Source organism: Notolepis coatsorum, assembly GCF_963971535.1.
Source record: "Notolepis coatsorum genome assembly, chromosome: 14".
NCBI lineage: Eukaryota > Metazoa > Chordata > Actinopteri > Aulopiformes > Paralepididae > Notolepis > Notolepis coatsorum.
The window spans coordinates 106,936,825-106,957,668 of NC_140178.1; the positions used below are offsets into that span (position 1 = coordinate 106,936,825).

Consider the following 20,844-nt stretch of genomic DNA (forward strand, 5'->3'; position numbering starts at 1 on the left):
ATACGGACATCTAGCACAACCTCCACTGTGCTTCCTGTTAAGCGGTTGCGCGATCGGCCACCAGATGGCGCTCCTGAACCGCCAGAGAGCTCAGTGGGTCCTGCTGGTGGTTCTCAGGCCAGCGGAGGGACATTATGGATCAGATCGCAGATTTTTGAAATATTGATATAAAGACGACTTACAGCGTCCCCCGGCAACTTTAGCATCGCCAGCAAAGACGTTGTAAATCGTTTTTAGGCAGTCAAAGTGTTAATGTTTTTTTTTTTTTTTTTTTTATTATCTTTCTTCCCCTCCTTTTTCCCGATTTTTCTCCCATCCCACCCTTCCTGGTTGTTGCGTACTTTCCCCTACTGTTGGTCCGGGAGACCGGAGACTGTCACATGCTTTCCTCCGACGCATGTGCAGCCTGGGGCAGGGGCAGGTTCTCACCGGGGAGAGTGTAGCGTGTGGGAGGCCACACTATCTCTCCTCAGTTCCAACCCTCGCTGAGCAGGCGCCCCGACCGAACTGTAGGGGTCGCTGTCCACAACGCCCAGGACCCACCCTTCAGCTTTCCCACCCCCTGATACAGCCAATTGTATCAGCGTGAGAGGCCAGCCAAGCTGATAGCAACGCCGGGAGCTGGATTCGAACGGGCGAATCCTAGTGTCTCCCGGTGTTGGTGACGAACGTAATCTCCGTGCGCCACCTGCCCCCCCTTCATGTTAATGTTAATACGTTAAATGTTAAAAATTAAGATTGAATTCAAATAATTAAATTCAGGTGGCTCTCTCAAAACTACTTTAACTGCCTTGTTCACATTTATAATAATAAATAAAGACATTTATAAAAAATAAATGTAATCTGTGCTCCGTGGAAATCCTTCTTCAAAGTTCAGATGCATTAGAGCAGCAGAATGCTGAGAACTTTTAAAAGCACATGGAGGTTATTCCTCTAAAACAGGGGTTCCCAAACTTTTTCAGCCCAAAAGAGAAATTTGGTGTTTCCCCGGGACCCAAACTTACAAAAATACATCATGAATTGCCATAACTGATAAAGATAATAAACTGATAATTGCTACTGATAAAGAACACAACAAACCATGAATTTCAAATGTATATGAAATGTATTTATTTAATTATAAAAGTACATCACAGTAATAATCAGAGTGTAATGTTAAGTTGCTCACCACCTCATAACATATGTACATACAATTTTGTAACACTTTTAAATGAACAAACATGTTCTACTCTCCTTTCTATTTCTCACCTCTTTTTCAATGCTCCATTTCTTACCCCCTCCCTCAGTCCCTCAACCTTAAACCCCAACATTGAGCAACATTCTGATTAATTTGTACTGACTTATTTAAAAATTCTACTGACCTGACATCATGCTAGAAGGGGTATAATATTTCATCTATGGCACAATGAAATCTAATGCAAGGTATGTGGCTGGTTGAAGTTTTCAACCAGCAGATCTATTCTGGGTTTGGTTTTTGAAAGTGCTATTCTGAGGTCATGCTGAGCATTTAGTCTGTTTCTGTATTTGTTTTTCAGGTATGCTAGAGTAGAAAACCCAGATTCACATAAGTATGTGGTGCCAAACTGAATCAACACATCTACAGCTTTTTTATAATTTTTTTTTTTTAATTAAATTTTTTTTATTGGCGACCCAATAAAAACGGGTCAGCGACCCATTTTGGGTCGCGACCCAGAGTTTGGGAAACGCTGCTCTAAAAGATCAGCACACTTGTCCAGCACCAGTGTCCTGGGTAATACTGGTCTCCTGCTTAATACTTACGGATGGGCCTTCATCTCTATGTAGTTCTTGGGGATGAAACCGTCTTTTCCGTTCAGCTCTGCCTTGTACCAGTTCTGGTCACATTCTTCATTTAATACCTGGAGAAGAACAGAACATGGTAAGGTTAGTGATGTTGTCACACGACAGGTAATACCGTGAACCGTGATGATGTAATAGTATCACAACAAGGAAAAACACAATATCCTCTCAAGGACACATTAGGCACAGAATCAACCTGTTAGTGAAGTTTTATATACTGCCTGCGGTAATGATCGACACATTACTTCCTGCTTGCCTCTCCACCAGAAAAGATTGACCACATTAATAATATAATTGTAAATGTTGCAAACTTGTGCTTTTTTCCAGCTTTTTTAACACTGCTGATATTAATTTCTGCGCTGGCCTCCTAGACTGATGGTAAATGGTGCATTCATATGCCTTTTATCCAAAGCGCTTTACAATTTGTTCCTCACATTCACCCATTCACTCACATTCACACACCAACGATGAAGTGTCAATCATTCGCCGATTGCGAAAATGATTGGACAGGGTTGTAGCCAATGAGTGTAGCTTTCCAATGAAACCCCACGTGGGGTTGTGCGAATCAGGGATCTAGGTGAAAATTGACGAGCGAAAACCAGAAGTGAAAAACACACAGAATGCATTGCCGTCAATAAGGAAATGGAATACTGGAGAACTTTCTTTTTTGTACAAAATCACTCTTAATCACCCATTTCTGAACGGATGTTTATGGAATTTGGACCTGTACTACACAAGACTTCAGGCTATGGACCCGCGGTGTTTTCCACCTTATACAATTTTGTGTATTTGAGGCAGAGCATGTGAGTGGAGCGGAGCGGTGGATTTTGAAGTGAGCGTGGAGTGGGTTTTAAAATGGGTCAGAGCGACTCCGGAGCGAGAGCTCTCCTCCACTCAGTGCACACGATCACACAGTGGTTTAAACTGATGTAATATACATGTAGTACAATGCCAAAGCAATAGGTGGCGATGTACAAACATGAAGGCCATTTTCAACCAATCAGAAGGGTGAACCGTCACTACACATCCTGCTAAGTCAAAGGTTACATGGCTCTGGTCAAAGCAGAATCCGCCATCTTTAAATCACCTCGGGACCTCGGGTGAACGCAACATTTATTTTCAGTGAGAAACAAACAAAGTGCAATAAAAAAAAAATTATACATTCACGGTGTTCTGCCTCATTTATTGATGAAACGAAACCAACATCAACACAATGTACCACCAAGAGCGGAGAGTTTAGTCTCTCAAAAAGCGCTGTTGTTGTTAGCTTACATGCTAATGTGAATGGGATCGGCCATAGCATTGCGGCTAGGCTAGCTACCTTAGCATAGTAAAGCTAGTTGAATGGATAAACGTTATTTAACATTGCAGAATGGGTACAATACAATACGGCTCAATACAAACAGTTGTTAAGGGGCCCAGGGGGTGCAGACTGTTGTAGTTTGGTCAAATCAAGCTAATTTACATCATGCTCCAAAAAAAAATTCTGCTGAGCGGGCTGTGGAGCGAGGAACGCTTGATGCGCAAATGAAGCTGAGCGCCGAGCGAGCGGAGAGCGGCTTGGGGGGGGCAACATGAGCGAATGAGAGCGGAACTCAGCCGTCTAGAGCGAAGAGCGGATTTCTCGGCCGCTCCGCGCCGCTCACATGCTCTGATTTGAGGATATAATTTTTTTGGATATTGCAACTACTACAGAAAAACGTGAGTACACAAGTACAAGTACAACTCAAGTTCAGCCCTATGTTACTCTATTTCATTAGCACTAAAGGTGATTTTTGCATTAGTAACTTCAGAATGTTATCTTTCAAAAGAGACCAGGCTTATGCATGTCTAGTGCAAGTATAAAGTATAAAGATACCCTTTTCAAAATAAGTATGCAGTCCTCAAGTTCAAGAAAAAAGGCCGCTTTTCTGGGTGCATGTTAAGAGGTTAAGTGTCTTGCTCAAGACACGCTGCCGGGAGGAGAGGGAATCGAACCGGGAACCTTCCGATTACCAGACGAGCCCCTGTGTAGTACAGTGAGTCCACATTGAGCAGCCCCGTGGCCTGGGGCCCCCTGTCCCATCGGAAACAATCACAACTATTCTATCTAGATTATTCTGGGGACCCCCGAGGACCATCTCCAGGACCCCTGGGGGTCCCAGTAGCCCACGTTGAGAACCAATGAGCTAGTTGAGTCGTTTACTAGCAAGTTGTTTACTAGGCCTCGGTGGCAGAGACAGCTGGGGACACTTGTGTCTGACGAGGCAAGACTGCTCTGCAGGTGTGGGAGGCAGCGGAGACAATATGTGTCACTGTGTGTGTGTGTATATGTATGTATGTATGTGTATATGTGTGTGTGTGTGAACGTGTATGTGTGTGTATATGTATGTATGTATGTGTATATGTGTGTGTGTTGTTGTATGTTTCTATGTGTATGTATGTGAACGTGTATGTGTGTGTATATGTATGTATGTATGTGTGTGTGTGTGTGTGTGTATGTTTCTATGTGTATGTATGTGAACGTGTATGTGTGTGTATATGTATGTATGTATGTGTATATGTGTGTGTGTTGTTGTATGTTTCTATGTGTATGTATGTGAACGTGTATGTGTGTGTATATGTATGTATGTATGTGTGTGTGTGTGTGTGTGTGTATGTTTCTATGTGTATGTATGTGAACGTGTATGTGTGTGTATATGTATGTATGTATGTGTATATGTGTGTGTGTTGTTGTATGTTTCTATGTGTATGTATGTGAACGTGTATGTGTGTGTATATGTATGTATGTATGTGTATATGTGTGTGTGTGTGTGTGTATGTTTCTATGTGTATGTATGTGAACGTGTATGTGTGTGTATATGTATGTATGTATGTGTATATGTGTGTGTGTTGTTGTATGTTTCTATGTGTATGTATGTGAACGTGTATGTGGGTGTATATGTATGTATGTATGTGTATATGTGTGTGTGTTGTTGTATGTTTCTATGTGTATGTATGTGAACGTGTATGTGTGTGTATATGTATGTATGTATGTGTATATGTGTGTGTGTGTATGTTTCTATGTGTATGTATGTGAACGTGTATGTGTGTGTATATGTATGTATGTATGTGTATATGTGTGTGTGTTGTTGTATGTTTCTATGTGTATGTATGTGAACGTGTATGTGTGTGTATATGTATGTATGTATGTGTATATGTGTGTGTGTTGTTGTATGTTTCTATGTGTATGTATGTGAACGTGTATGTGTGTGTATATGTATGTATGTATGTGTATATGTGTGTGTGTTGTTGTTGTATGTTTCTATGTGTATGTATGTGAACGTGTATGTGTGTGTATATGTATGTATGTATGTGTATATGTGTGTGTGTTGTTGTATGTTTCTATGTGTATGTATGTGAACGTGTATGTGTGTGTATATGTATGTATGTATGTGTGTGTGTGTGTGTGTGTGTGTGTGTGTGCATTAGGGATGGGTACCTTTCACATTTGAACCGATACCGGTACTGGTACCTGTGAATCGATACCGGTACCCAACGGTACCTTTTTTCGGTACTTTAGTCTCAAGAAATGTAATTTACCTACCTCAGTCGTAAAAAAAAAATCCAAACTTCAAATAACTACAATTTCGACAGTTTTCGGCTTGCCATTGCTCCGACTGCTTTGTTGTTGAATCAAGTCAAATCCTAGGTAAGCATATATTGTGCGTGTGAACGTTGACATGAAAAAAAAAAGTAAAAAAAAAAAAAGTAAAAAAAAAAAAAATTAATACAAAATATTTTTTTTATTTTTTTTTCGGTTTCTCACTTGATTCGATACTCGGTAGTACCGACGTGTTTCGGTTCGGTACCTCAAAAGTACAGAATTCGGTACCCATCCCTAGTGTGCATACAGACTGCATACGCTGCAGACAACGCTCATGTCCCTTGTCTTGTTACTAATTTTATGTCATCAAATCAATTATTCAGTGTGTGTGTGTGTGTGTGTGTGTGTGTGTGGCCATACACATCCATTAACCTGTAAAAATGCAGCAGATTATTTAGTCATAAACCCTGCTCCTATAGTCCGCATTATACACACATGTCCTTCTCATATAAACGCCTCATTCCACACCATAGGTGCCAACAAGACCATGATGAATACCTCCTGGCACATGGCTGTGACAAGCAAGTGTGACAATAATAGTATAGACATTATTATTAGCATGATGGGTAGGAGTCCTCCTCATAATGACAGTAGTGCGTGTGTCCTTGCCAATGCACCGTCATAATGAGGACTACTACCCATCATGCTAATAATGTCTATACAACTATGCACTCACAGTGTAGCACTCTAGTTGGACACTATTTGACAAACAATGCCACTTAGCCTTCGCTGCCAGAGTTGTACCCCTCCTGTTGACAATTTGCAAGCCACTTTGGATAAAAGCGTCAGCTAAATGACTAAATGTGAAATGTAATAAATAAAATAAACCAGCATCCCTTTGAGCATCTCAACGACCCCTTTCAACAATTCTGCTCACAGTGCCCCCCCCCCCCCCCCCCCCCCCCCCTGGGGGTTTGGTACCGCCTCCGTTGAGAAACCCTATCTTAGGGGCTGTCCACACGAACGCTGGGTTTAATGTAACCGTGATTGTATGTGCGCAGTTGCACTGTTCGCCCACACACACAACCGGGGTTTTGCTACACTGCAACCGTGGTCTTTGAAATCCAGGGTGAAGTTTTGCGCGCATCCCGGTTGCAGTGGTTGCGTGTGGACATGGTAACCGAGGTTATTTTCAGTGTTTACAGCAGAGCTGTCCCAAGTAGCGTTATATGAAAATTATTGTAACAAACTTTTGTTCGAAACGTATCGTCTGTGTTGAAGAGTGTTGTGATTGACTGATGATGTCTGTTGTTGCTTTCCTGACCTGACCAAAGTAAACCTGGAGCTGCGGCTAAACTAAACTCACGTGTTGTCAAGTTATTGTTATAAGGAACCCAGTCCAAGCTACAACAGTCTGCATCCCCTTAACAATTGTTTGTATTGAGCCGTATTGTACCCATCTGCACTGTGTTAAATAACGTTTACATCCATTAATTCTACTACTAGCCCTAACGTTACTACATTATTACGTTAGCATGTAAGCTAACAAAATCGGCTATCTTTTTGTGAGACTAAACTCCGCTCTTGGTAGTAAATTGTGTTGATGTTGGTTTTGTTTCATCAACAAATGAGGCAGAACACACAGTGAATGTATCCTTTTTTGTTTATTGCATGTTGTTCTAGCTGCAAACTAGAATTGTTTGGCTGTGAGCAAGGAGGGATGTTCATGTTCGAGGCTTCAGGTCAGTTTCCGGTATTATAAAGCCTTCTGGTTGGTTGAAATGGCCTTCATGTTTGAACTACATCGCCACCTACTGCTTTGGTATTGTACTACATGTATATGACGTCACTCGGTGCGAGGTTTAAACCAGTCGTGTGGACAGATTTTAATTTAAAAAAATAAAGCATTGTGTAAGCTGAGCAGGGTTGTGATTATAGGTGAAGTATTTCCAAAATGAAGCATCGATAGGGATAAGACATAACACTTGGCATCACTTTAATTTCATTTGCAGATTGAAAATCAAATGCAACCCTATTCCCCACAAGATGAAAAGAGACAATAAATCAACAATTTTGTATTGGATTGTTATACACTTGATATTGTGTGTGTGAGTGTGAGTGTGAGTGTGAGTGTGAGTGTGAGTGTGAGTGTGAGTGAGAGAGAGAGAGAGAGAGAGAGAGAGAGAGAGAGAGAGAGAGAGAGAGAGAGAGAGAGAGAGAGAGAGAGAGAGAGAGAGAGAGAGAGGAGAGAGAGAGGAGAGAGAGAGAGAGAGAGAGAGAGAGAGAGAGAGAGCGACAGAGAGAGAGAGAGATACCCTGTTCTGGTTGAAGGGTCATAGGTCATAGCCATGGCCACGATAACTCTCTCTCAGTATTCATCAGTAGTTATGTTACATCCAAGACACTCTGACCACATCAACATACAATGGATGTGGCGAACAGTGAGTGATATATATATTATATTCCCAGGCCAGGGTAGTGCTGTCACGATACCACAATTTGGACTTTGAACAACATAAATTCTTAAATGTATTATAATTAAAATGTATATTCCCTCTACAGACGGTTAACCTGTGGTAGTGAAAAGGTTAACCGTCTGTAGTGTGGTAGTGAAAGGGTTAACCTTCTGTAGTGTGGTAGTGAAAGGGTTAGCCTCTTAAGCCTGAGCAGTCCGGTACCAGTACGAGATTGGTATCACTCCATAAATCAATCAATACAAAAGGTATTAATTAATGTTGCGTTTCTTTTTCAAATGTAGCCAAGAGTAATAGAGAGCTACCCCTGTCAAAACAGCAGTCAAAGTGTATATTTTCAGCACTACATTTGTTTACCAATGATTTTAAGTGTTATTAGTGAAATATGAGTTTATAGAAATCTCAGCGCATCGAGTCGGAAAAAGGCGCATATTGACGCGAGGACTTGGCGCAACCTAACTGAATGTAGTCTTTTGAGAGAAGAGACCCAGGGCTTTCGATGGGCTTTCGAATTTCATAAAACTACACTTCCCAGTTCACGCCAGTCCCTGTCAATCATTTGACTTCCAACATGAGGCTTTTTTCCCCTCTCGTTATTTTTGGGATCATATCTCACGGGTGGAACGAACCTGAATGTTATTGCACATAAAATAGAACACAGTTAGTTTCTCTACCTTTCTGTGAACGTCTAGCAAAAAATGCGTTGCAATCTGATGAAAAATGCCGGACCAATTTACATTACTACTTACAGTAGATTTCATAACAAATATGAACCACGCCACCTCTCCAAACTCACCAAGCCACATCTCTCACAGCTGCTCTATATTAATCACATATATTATCATATATATTAATACAATGCACCGTAGGCGAAAACACTTTTACATCCCAAAGGCTCCATAAATTACCTACGTAATTTATGTATTTACGTACGTTATCTGCATGTTTTAACAAAGATTCAAGTGCTCCATGTTCTACAGAACATGCCCATCTCATTAACACCACACAGCAACAGGCAAGACGCCTACAACAAGTCAAGCTGCAACAAGTGCTACAGCCCCAATCCGGAATATTCTGACCATATAAAAGTAGGATCTGGCTGAATTTCCATCTCAGTGTTTTGAAGATTGAACTCCAATAAGTGGACAGATTGGGAGTGGACGCAGCCAAAATGAGTGTGCTGGAGAAATTACGCAGAAAGTCTGCATCTGTCACACGTGTGAACATTTGGGAACATTTTAGAGAGCAGGGCTCGAAATAAAAAATGTTACTTGGTAGCACTGGTGCTCCCAACTTCAAACATTTAGGAGCACCCACCAAAATGTAAGGAGCACCAACAATATATATTTTTGATAAAAAAAAAAACGACAATATAACAGTACTGTAATGCAGTAAAACAGTGAAAGTAGCCTTAAACTATACTATAGTGTAGACCTAGTAGTGTAGCCTATAGTGTAGACTAGGCATGTGCCGGTATGACATTTTGAGGGTACGATAACCTTGGGCAAAAATACGACGGTTTCACTGTATTCTGTACATAAAAAAATCCCCCATTGAACAAAACTTATTACAGTGCACAATAAGCTTTTCTGTAAGTGTTATTTATGAATGTGTGAAGACTGTCTGTATTACACACAGAGGGAACTGTCTGACCACTTTCAAACTAAGTACAGAATATAAAATACTTCCAAATAAACTTTCATGATTATGAATATGTAGGCTACATGTCAAAAGGGCATTTTGCTAATGTAATCTACTTGCAAAGATGTATGTTATAGCCTAGTACTATTCTTACTGGATTAAACTTTGGATTCATCTTTTGAAAGTTAACCCTTTCACTGCGACAAAACACAGAAGGTTAACCCTTTCATTGCCACACAATAGCAGGTTAACCCTTTCACTGACACACTACAGAAGGTTAACCCTTTACCCTTTAAGGTTAACCGAGAGACAAAGGCAGAATTCGACTTAATTAAGCACGTTTTATTAACACTTTGAGTGCCAGCCACGAGAAATCTCGTTATTTCATGCCATGCGTTGAGTGCCTCGGACGAGAAATCTCGTTATTTAATAGTTATTGCTTTTATTAGTGATTTCCATACATTTTTCATCATTCTAGCCTCACGTTATCATTGGGACTGTCTAGGAGCTCGAACAGGGAAAATACCGCCCCCTATCGTCTGCTGGATGGTAATGCACCCATTGGATTGGACTCAATGAAAATGGATGGGAAAAGAAAAATCCGGAATCCACATTTTACTTCTCAGTTCTCAGGCATGTAACCCGAGCCGATCGGATTCACTGTGGAGCCTCAGACCAGCCTGGAATATGTGTTTCGAGTACCCAGCGTTGGATCAATAAACGTGATCGATATTTGGAATGGCGATCAGGAATTGGAATAATCTTTTTGCAGAACATCTGATGTGAGGTAAGGAATCTATTTTACCAGTCTTGGGGGTAATCAGAGTTTTTTTTAACATATATCTATCTCAACGTGTCCCCTATGTGTGTGTGTGTGTGCGCTGAGCAGGAAATAGATAATCGATTTTTCAGCCCGCTTCTCTAGCGTGCATAAGTACACATATACTATCGATAATCTAGCGTTTATTTGAAAACGATTCATAAATAGGGCGAAAAATGGCGCGTTTTGTGTATTCCACTAAAGGGCGATTCCTGCAGAATCTTTTTTTTTCTGGACATTTTCAAAAACGAGCGTTTTTCAAAATGGTATAAAACGGAAATGTGCCGATGAAAAAACAATCCGTTTCGTACATGTTGACTGCAAGCAAGTCATTGATAAGCGACTGGCGTATTAGACACATAGCCATAATATAGAATATAGAAATAGCTCCGTGAAAATCATGAAATATCGGAAAATCAGTCTAAAAAGGCTGGCATACAAGCGCTAATTCTGTCGCCCCCTGCTGGCACTCAAAAGTGTTAAGGCGACGTGTCCACAGCCAGCTTTTTATATGAGTTGCAGCTTTTTATGAGTTGCCAGCTCCTTTCCGTCATTCATTTCTTTTTTTTTAAACTTTGGCCATTTCCCTGGCTCTTTTATACGTTTATCGCATTTATACTTGGTCAAGTTCGACCGACAGAAGCAGGCTGAAAGGGTTCAGATGGGGGGGAAGACACTCTGGGAAAGGCACGGCTGCCGTCCGGGATTCGAACGCGCTCAGCCCCAGATCCGTGACGAGCACGGTTGTCCACGGCGCTCAAATAGCACTCGCGGTACGTGGTGAGCTACTGGAGCTCCCCCGTCATTCATTTATATGCTAAAGACGCGACAGGCGCGCTCCTTTTCCCAGCGCCGCGCCTTGCGTTTTAGCGCTCTCGGCGGCTAGCGTTTTTGGGCGGAGCGCTCACAGCGCATAAAGTTGAAAATAGTTCAACTTTTGGAGAGGAGCGCCGCTCATCAAGGTAACTTTTTTCGACCGACCAATCAAAATCGAGCAAGTGGTGGCGTCGCGAGACGCTCTGGAAACGCTCTGAGCAAGGCGGTCCGCCTTGAAAAAAACGTGGTCTGTGGACACGTGGCCTAAGACATGTTTGTATACGAGTCGGGACACTGCTGCCGACTGGGTGTCTTAACACCGGTAAAACAAAATAAATACTATAGAGAATTGTCAGTGCTGTAAAGTTTAAACCTTTTTGAATCTTAGACAAACGAAACACTTTGCTTTTATGAAATATTGTTTCAGTGTAAGCCATCATTTGAGGCTTTATAAAAGCGCAAGATTAAACAAATAAAAAGATTTTTTTTGAAAAAATCGGTTGAGAAAATCTAATTAAATGTTCCGTTCGAATCCCGTGCCCATCGAACAAAGCTTTGCAGTATTTAAGACAGCCCTAGTTGACAGGACTCTCGTCACACTGCTTTCTGCCTTCTGCCTTCGATCGGCCTCATCTGCATAATGCAAACACCCTCACCTGGAGGAGGCAGGCAGGCGGGCAGGCAGACGCCCGTACGGCACACGTCTCTGGGTCTCTGCCAAGAGAAACTAGCAGACAGACAAACGGAGGCCGCCCGAGACGAGACAGACGAGCCTGTCGACGATCCCCGTTGCCCGCTAGGCTCTCTCTCGTTTCCCACTGCTCCTCTGTTCTCTCTCGCCCACTAGGCTCTCTCTCGTTTCCCACTGCTCCTGTTCTCTCTCGCCCACTAGGCTCTCTCTCGTTTCCCACTGCTCCTGTTCTCTCTCGCCCACTAGGCTCTCTCTCGTTTCCCACTGCTCCTCTGTTCTCTCTCGCCCGCTAGGCTCTCTCTCGTTTCCCACTGCTCTGTTCTCTCTCGCCCGCTAGGCTCTCTCTCGTTTCCCACTGCTCCTGTTCTCTCTCGCCCGCTAGGCTTTCTCTCGTTTCCCACTGCTCCTGTTCTCTCTCGCCCGCTAGGCTCTCTCTCGTTTCCCACTGCTCCTCTGTTCTCTCTCGCCCACTAGGCTCTCTCTCGTTTCCCACTGCTCCTCTGTTCTCTCTCGCCCGCTAGGCTCTCTCTCGTTTCCCACTGCTCCTCTGTTCTCTCTCACCCACTAGGCTCTCTCTCTCGTTTCCCATTGCTCCTGTTCTCTCTCGCCAACTAGGCTCTCTCTCTCGTTTCCCACTGCTCCTCTGTTCTCTCTCGCCCACTAGGCTCTCTCTCGTTTCCCACTGCTCCTCTGTTCTCTCTCGCCCACTAGGCTCTCTCTCGTTTCCCACTGCTCCTCTGTTCTCTCGCCCACTAGGCTCTCTCTTGTTTCCCACTGCTCCTCTGTTCTCTCTCGCCCACTAGGCTCTCTCTCGTTTCCCACTGCTCCTGTTCTCTCTCGCCCACTAGGCTCTCTCTCGTTTCCCACTGCTCCTGTTCTCTCTCGCCCGTTCACTGGCATCTCCTCCTCCCATGTCTCCCTTCACTTCAAAAGCTCCACAATGTCTGGTGTTTTCCCTCCCCGGCCTAGGCCAGGCCGGCCCAGCTGTCCAACTGGCCTGTATGCCGTGTTCGAAGTCCCCGGTCTCTGTGCTCCAGTGAGCCTGAAGCCCACCAGCTGTTACCGGACCACCACAGCTACTCCCCCTGCACAATGCAGACCGCCTCATGGGAGGAGGGAGGGAGGGGCCTAAGACCACGTCTCTGTCAAAGAATGCGAGTGTGTGCGCACACACACACACACACACACACATACGTGCGCATGCTACTATTGGCAGAACTGCAGAAAAATAGCAAGCCAATAGACATGGGGAAGGAACAGAGGTGTGCGTGTGTTCACTAGGGCTGTGTATTGGCAAGAAGAATCCACAGATGCAATACGTATCACGATTAGGGATGGGCACGATTAATGTTTTCACAGATCCAGTACTCGTAGGAATTACTACAGTAGTACTCATTGCTCAAGTAATGGTTTAGGGCAGTGGTTCTCAAACTACGGGTCACAACCCAAAGTGGGGTCGTGGGTAGGTATTATTATTTTTTAATAGTTTTTTTTATGTTCTGGCAACATATTTTGGCTAAATATGCCTTGTTTTATAATTGTGTATTGATAACATAGTGCTGTAATAACATTTTCTAATAAATATGCAAGTTTCAAAATGAAATAAGTTCAACAACGTGTGCTTTTATTTTGATATTCCTTAATTCCACGTTGAAATTATGCAATGCAAAAGAAATTAAATTTTTTTTAAATGGGGTTGTGGTATACAAATGTTTGAGAACCCCTGGTCTAGGGAAATAGATTTTTAGAATGCATCTTGAAACGCATGGCAGCAGCAAGAACAAGATAGTCACACAGACACACTACCGACTTTATTATGTCTCGCTCTGTGGACATAACGTTGCACAGCAATATACCCGATGCTTAATCAGTATAGTCAGTCAAAACAGTCAGTTACCATTTGTAATAATTACATTACTATAATTACATATCTCTCCACTCATGGAACGACATGTCCATGAATGCTATGCAAAGTAGGCGACATGTTGGCACAATGAACGCAAACCACTGTTTTCATCATTCAGATAACACTAAGCTAACCGCTGTTTTAATCTTTTAGATAACACTAAGCTAACTAGGGCTGTCTTAAATACTTCGATGGGCATGGGATTCGAATATGAAAATAAAATTAGATTATTAAAAAAATAAATAAAAAGAATTGTGCAAAATCAACTCTGCCCAGGCACGCGGGAAGTGATTCTGACTTGGGGGTGCGGTCGAGTCAGAGATAAATAATAATAATACCGTCATATTAAATGCATGCGCGAAGCGCATCATTCGTGATTTACCATTCATTTGAAAGATCAATATTTTACACTACAACAGACAAGCTTGAACACCAACATGGACAGTTCACACACGAAATGCAGCAGTTTTGTCACAACAACAATCGCTGTCCGTGGTGCTGAAACATTAACCAAGTGAGCATTAATTTACAATGTATTACAATGGAATAAAAGCCAAAACAACCTTGCAGTTACAACTCCCTGCCAGGTCGGGGTGCTGCAGCACCCCCCCTTGCCGCGTCCCTGCTAACTTATGAGGCTGTAACTGAGTGGCGAGACTAAACAAAAAAGACTAAATCGAGACTAAATGAAGACTAAAATGCTCAGACCTGTAGTTGACTAAACGAAAAATACATGAAGGTGACTAATATGATGAAAACGAAAAAGAGCATTTGACACATGCATTTGACACGAGACTAAAACTAAAATAAAAAATAGCTGACGAAATTAACACAGATAGTGACTCAGCATCATCTAGTTTGGAAAACCTGGGGGGAAACCCTGTTCCATGTGATTACAGTTCTTAGGAAATGAAACCAAGATCTGAAAATCATTTCTCCTTTTCTCCCGCACATGCATCACTGTGTTGGTTAAAGTGTGATAATATGACATGTAGTATGAGTGTAGCCAAAGTTAGGTCACCCACACTTTTTTGCCTTTCTCTTTCCTACCATCCCCCAATTTAGTTGTTCTGCCAATTCCTATACAATATAGTATGCAAATAGAGATATAATACAGCCAAGAATAAAATATAGTATGGAAATGGAGATAGAATACAGCAAATAATAAAATATAGTATGGAAATAGAGATAAAATACAGCAAAGAATCAAATATACTAGGCAAATAGAGATAGAACACAGCCAATAATAAAATATAGTATACAAATAAGATAGAATACAGACAATAATAAAATATAGTATGCAAACAGAGAATACAGCCAAGAATAAAATATAGTATGCAAATAGATAGAATACAGCAAATAATAAAATATAGTATGCAAACAGATAGAATACAGCCAACAATAAAATATAGTATGCAAATAGAGATACTGTAGAATACAGCCAGTCTGATCTCTCTCTCTCCGACAGTCCGTCAGGCACCTCAGGGTGCAGCTTGCCCTAATAATCACACTCAACTCAGCTTACCTTAAATAATTAACTCTGCAAGCCAGTAACAGTAATGGTGTAGGCCAGGTGCTTCTATCCAAAACATTACACGGAAAACAAGTGTACGTTAGGGCTGGGCGTTATGGCCTCTAAAGGATATCGCAATATTTTTTGGCTATATCGCGATATTTTATTTCCTCTAAAGCACTTAAAAATGCTTGATTTAACCCTTTGATGCATACAGTCAGGCGGGCCAATATAATGATTATAATAGTCCCTGCAGCATTATGTTTGCATTAAACCATGAAGATGCTTTCAAAAATAATTAAATTAAAAGTTTAAAAAAAATTTCTACTGACACACTAATACTTTTTTTGAATTTTAATTAAAAATAAAATAATCTACTGTAAGACAATTTATATAAAAACTCTTGGGTGCCTAAGACTTTTGCACAGTACTGTGTTTTCTATCCACTTTAGCTAAAAACACACACTATAGACAATAATAATCACACACATTTCAGATAATGAAATTAAATGTTTATCATTAACTAGTTAGTATTTATATTGTAACGTTTGGCCACTCTTTAAATCATTGAACGGGGAGGGAGGGGGAGAGAGAGAGAGAGAGAGAGAGAGAGAGAGCGTGATGTATTAGGTTTGAGTTTGAGCGTTCTAAGTTGCCGTAGTTGATGATGTCACACCAGGATGGCATTGTCAACACAGTTGGAACCTGGAGGAAGCTGCATAAAGCGATATAAAGAAACAAATTGCCAATAAATGTGAAGTTATCTTTGAACCTCTGTTGTCAAGCCTCGTCAATATACCCCCCCCCCCCCCCCCTTTCCTCACTAATGGAACTGGTGTCGCGGAGTCACGTTAGAACGTTCGTTAGTTTAGCGTTAGCTTAGCGGCTAACGTTAGCCAGTTGGTTTGATTGATTGATTGAAAACTTTATTAACAGATTGCAGAATGGGTACAATACAGTACAGCTCAATACACACAATTGTTAAGGGGATGCAGACCAGAGAAAGACTTTCGTCTTGTTTCCACCAGGGTCCCCCATTTTCAATTCATCAGGACATATATGACATACATGACATACAGATAGTCAGTACTGCTACATCTATACATTTATGACATACCAGATTTGCAAATACAGTACTGTTTGTGATACAGAAGGAGTCAAGAAAAGGGAGTATATACATTTGACGTAGAAACTGTACATTGGAGGAGGTTGGGTGGGGGGGGTTGGGTACACTGGGATATTGACAACCATACTGGGTAATTTACATTGGAGGTGGTTGGGGGGGGGGGGGGGGCACACTGTATAAGCAAGCAAAACTGTACATTGAGGGGGGGGAGACTCTGTACAAACAAACAAAATTGTACATTGGACTATTGACAAAACCATACTAGGTAAATGACTGTACATTGGAGGGGGTTGGGTTAGGATATTTACAGGGGCCAGTGTTGAATTGCAGTCTCCCGTAGGTGTCTCTTGAGAGAGGTTTTGAAAGTGGGTAGTGATCCACATTCCTTTACAGCTTTGGGTAGGGCGTTCCACATTGATGTGGCATAATTGCGAAACGTGTTTAGTCCCTTATTTGAGCCGAATCTGGGTTTAACATGATTTGTGGAGCTCCCTCTGGTGTTGTGATCGTGGTATTCACTGACCTTTGGGAAGTATTTTGCCATGTACATGGGTACCTTGGTCGTGTAGTGTATCTTGTAGACCAGGCCCATTGCAAGTTGCTGTACTCTGTCATCTACTCTAAGCCATCCTAGGTTGTCAAAGTGGGCAGGGGTGAGGTGGGTTCTAGGAGTAAGGTCAAGCAGTAGTCTGACCAGTTTGTTTTGAGATGTTTGTAATTTTGTTTTTAGCGCCTTTGAGGTGCTTTGGTACCATGAGGTGCAAGCATAGTCGTAGTACCCCTGAATGAGTGCTCCTGCCAGAGTCTTCAGGGTATTCTTGTTTACCAGAGAGGAGATCCGGTACAAGAATCGAGTTCGTTGGTTGACTTTTTTTATTACATTGGATGCCATTTTGTCACAGGAGAGATTAGCCTCTAGGATGGAACCCAGGTAGGTAATTTCATCTTTCCTTGTGACAATATTGTCACCCACTGTAACTGAGAAGCCGTCGGTCTTGCTGAGTTTGTTATTTGAACCGAAGAGAATGGACTCTGTTTTGCCCATGTGTAATGATAGTTTGTTATCAGCGAGCCATATGCAGATTCTGCCTAGTTCCGAGCTGAGGGTTTTTTCAACCTGTAACTTGTTCTTGTCAGAGACCAGCAGGGCTGAGTCGTCCGCAAACAGGAACAAGTTGCAGTCACAAGCTGACGACATGTCATTTGCATAAATTAGGAACAGTAGCGGTCCTAGTATGCTTCCTTGTGGAACACCACAGCTCACTGTGAGGGGGGGGGATAGGGTACCGTTTACCTCCACCATCTGTTCCCTCCCCTCAAGGTAGGATTGCATCCAGCTCACTGATAGACTATCAAAACCAATTGCTTTTAGCTTGTCAATCAGAATGGAGTGATTGACCGTGTCAAAGGCCTTTTGTAGGTCCAGCATGACCATGCCGCAGTATTTGCCTGCGTCCACCTCTTGTTTGATGTGGTCATTCAAATAGAGAAGGCATGTGTCAGTGGAGTGGGATGTTCTGAAGCCAGATTGGAATTCGTAGATTAGATTTTTTTCCGCTAGGTACTTTTCGACCTGTTCGTAGACTATTTTTTCCATGACTTTCGAGATGGAGGTGAGAATAGAAACAGGGCGGTAGTTGCCTGGGTCTAATTTGCTGCCCTTTTTGTGCAGAGGGGTCACCCTCGCAATTTTGAAGTCCTTGGGGACTGGTCACGTCAATTCAATTCAATTGCATGTCATTGAAGGTCCGAGCTGGTCTGTGTCTAATGAAATGACAATTGCTCATCAAGGTCCGCGCAGGTCTGTGTCTATAATGAAATGAGGAAAGCGCTGCGCTAAAGCAAGTCTCATCTCAGCCGCGGCGGCTAACTGACATGACAACATATACTCGATGTTCACGGTATAGTAATTTACTACATCTCATGTAGAACAAGCCACGATACATCGAGTATACTCGCTATATCGCCCAGCCCTAGTGTACGTCCACGTCCAAATCCAACAGTAACAACATGTTCCTTTCTCACTGGTAACAACACGTATGTTCCTTTCTCACTGGTAACAACACGTATGTTCCTTTCTCACTGGTAACAACACGTATGTTCCTTTCTCACTGGTAACGACACGTATGTTCCTTTCTCACTGGTAACGACACGTATGTTCCTTTCTCACTGGTAACAACACGTATGTTCCTTTCTCACTGGTAACGACACGTGTTCCTTTCTCACTGGTAACAACACATGTTCCTTTCTCACTGGTAACGACACGTATGTTCCTTTCTCACTGGTAACAACACGTATGTTCCTTTCTCACTGGTAACAACACGTATGTTCCTTTCTCACTGGTAACAACATATGTTCCTTTCTCACTGGTAACAACACGTATGTTCCTTTCTCACTGGTAACACGTATGTTCCTTTCTCACTGGTAACGACACGTATGTTCCTTTCTCACTGGTAACGACACGTATGTTCCTTTCTCACTGGTAACAACATATGTTCCTTTCTCACTGGTAACGACACGTATGTTCCTTTCTCACTGGTAACAACACGTATGTTCCTTTCTCACTGGTAACAACATGTATGTTCCTTTCTCACTGGTAACAACACGTATGTTCCTTTCTCACTGGTAACGACACGTATGTTCCTTTCTCACTGGTAACAACTAGGGGTGGGAATCACCAGTTTCATCATGATACGATATGATATCGATTCTTTGGACAACGATACGATATTTGCCAATATCACAAAGTCTCTCACGATACAATACGATACGATTAGATTCAGGTGCCTGCGATCGATACGAGATGATATCATATGCCCATTTAACACAATCAGTAACATTTAGATCAACAAAAAAAAAGGTAATGAAAATATCATTTGACATTTGTATTTTTGAGCTCTTCCAGACATTTAAAGGAAAATCAATCTATTGTTTTTAATACAAATAGACCTCCTGTTCACTGTAAAGTGCCACGTTTTTATATATTGAGCTTTAAACTTTAAGCTACATTTTTTGGAACTCAAAACTCACAACCTCCCTCTACCAAACAGTTCCTACAACAATTTGTTGATGTTGCATGATCATGTATAGGCCTACATTTATTATGTATTATATTGTTTATGTTTAAATAACATTTAAACATCAAACTCCTCTGACCTCATCTGGTCTTTCCAAAGACGCGCGCACACACACACACAGAAAGGGAGAATGCTATGCTGTAACATCTACACACACGGAGCTACTGCTGTTGTTCTTGGGCAGATATGAGACGCGCCACAGGACTTTCAAAATAAGTATCGATATGAATCGATCTTATTACATCGCATCGATCCGATTCGATTGTTGATAATTACATCGATGTATCGATCTGGATCGATGTATCGTCCCACCCCTAGTAACAACATGTGTTCCTTTCTCACTGGTAACAACACATGTTCCTTTCTCACTGGTAACGACACGTGTTCCTTTCTCACTGGTAACAACATGTGTTCCTTTCTCACTGGTAACGACACGTGTTCCTTTCTCACTGGTAACAACACGTATGTTCCTTTCTCACTGGTAACAACATATGTTCCTTTCTCACTGGTAACGACACGTGTTCCTTTCTCACTGGTAACAACACGTATGTTCCTTTCTCACTGGTAACGACACGTGTTCCGTTCTCACTGGTAACGACACGTGTTCCTTTCTCACTGGTAACAACACGTATGTTCCTTTCTCACTGGTAACGACACGTATGTTCCTTTCTCACTGGTAACGACACGTGTTCCTTTCTCACTGGTAACAACACGTATGTTCCTTTCTCACTGGTAACGACACGTGTTCCTTTCTCACTGGTAACAACACGTATGTTCCTTTCTCACTGGTAACGACACGTGTCCCGAGAGGTCCGAGTCCAGAGTGAAGAAGAAGAAAGGCCGTTTTGTTGTGGAAACATTATGTCGTTAGCTAGCAGTACAGACGTTTGCTGGGCCCGCGTAAAGAGATTAGACCTCTAGCCTGGGGCTCCCAAATGACCACCGTTCAGCAAGATTAGGAGCAGCGAGAACTTTGTAGAAGACGCGGTTGATCTTGACAAGAGTGGTTCTGTGATAAGATGATCCCCACACGTTTTTTTTTAGAACAGGACGACAGAAGAGCTGACCGTTCACCGTGCGAGGTATCACCTGAGTGTTTATGATCATCATAAATGGCTGCCTAACAGTTCTTTTGCCATTTCGTGTGCCGGGTGCCAGTGTATGGTAGTCATTGTGTAGTGTGATGTGTGCCGGGTGCCAGTGTATGGTAGTCATTGTGTCGTGTGCCGGGTGCCAGTGTATGGTAGTCATTGTGTAGTGTGATGTGTGCCGGGTGCCAGTGTATGGTAGTCATTGTGTCGTGTGATGTGTGCCGGGTGCCAGTGTATGGCAGCCATTGAGCCTGCGTAGCCCAAGGTTGGGTGCTACCAGTGGTGGTGAAGGAGGCAATTTCCACT

General features: G+C 42.3%; 1 protein-coding gene across 1 annotated transcript in view; it reads right to left on the minus strand.

The window, feature by feature from the left end:
- grb2b (growth factor receptor-bound protein 2b) overlaps positions 1–20,844 on the minus strand; it is a 124,020-nt gene that overhangs the window by 27,236 nt on the left and 75,940 nt on the right. The window contains exon 3 of the mRNA XM_084329667.1: positions 1,780–1,877. Within this exon, the coding sequence (XP_084185793.1) occupies positions 1,780–1,877 (98 nt within the window). The remainder of the gene's footprint in view (positions 1–1,779; positions 1,878–20,844) is intronic.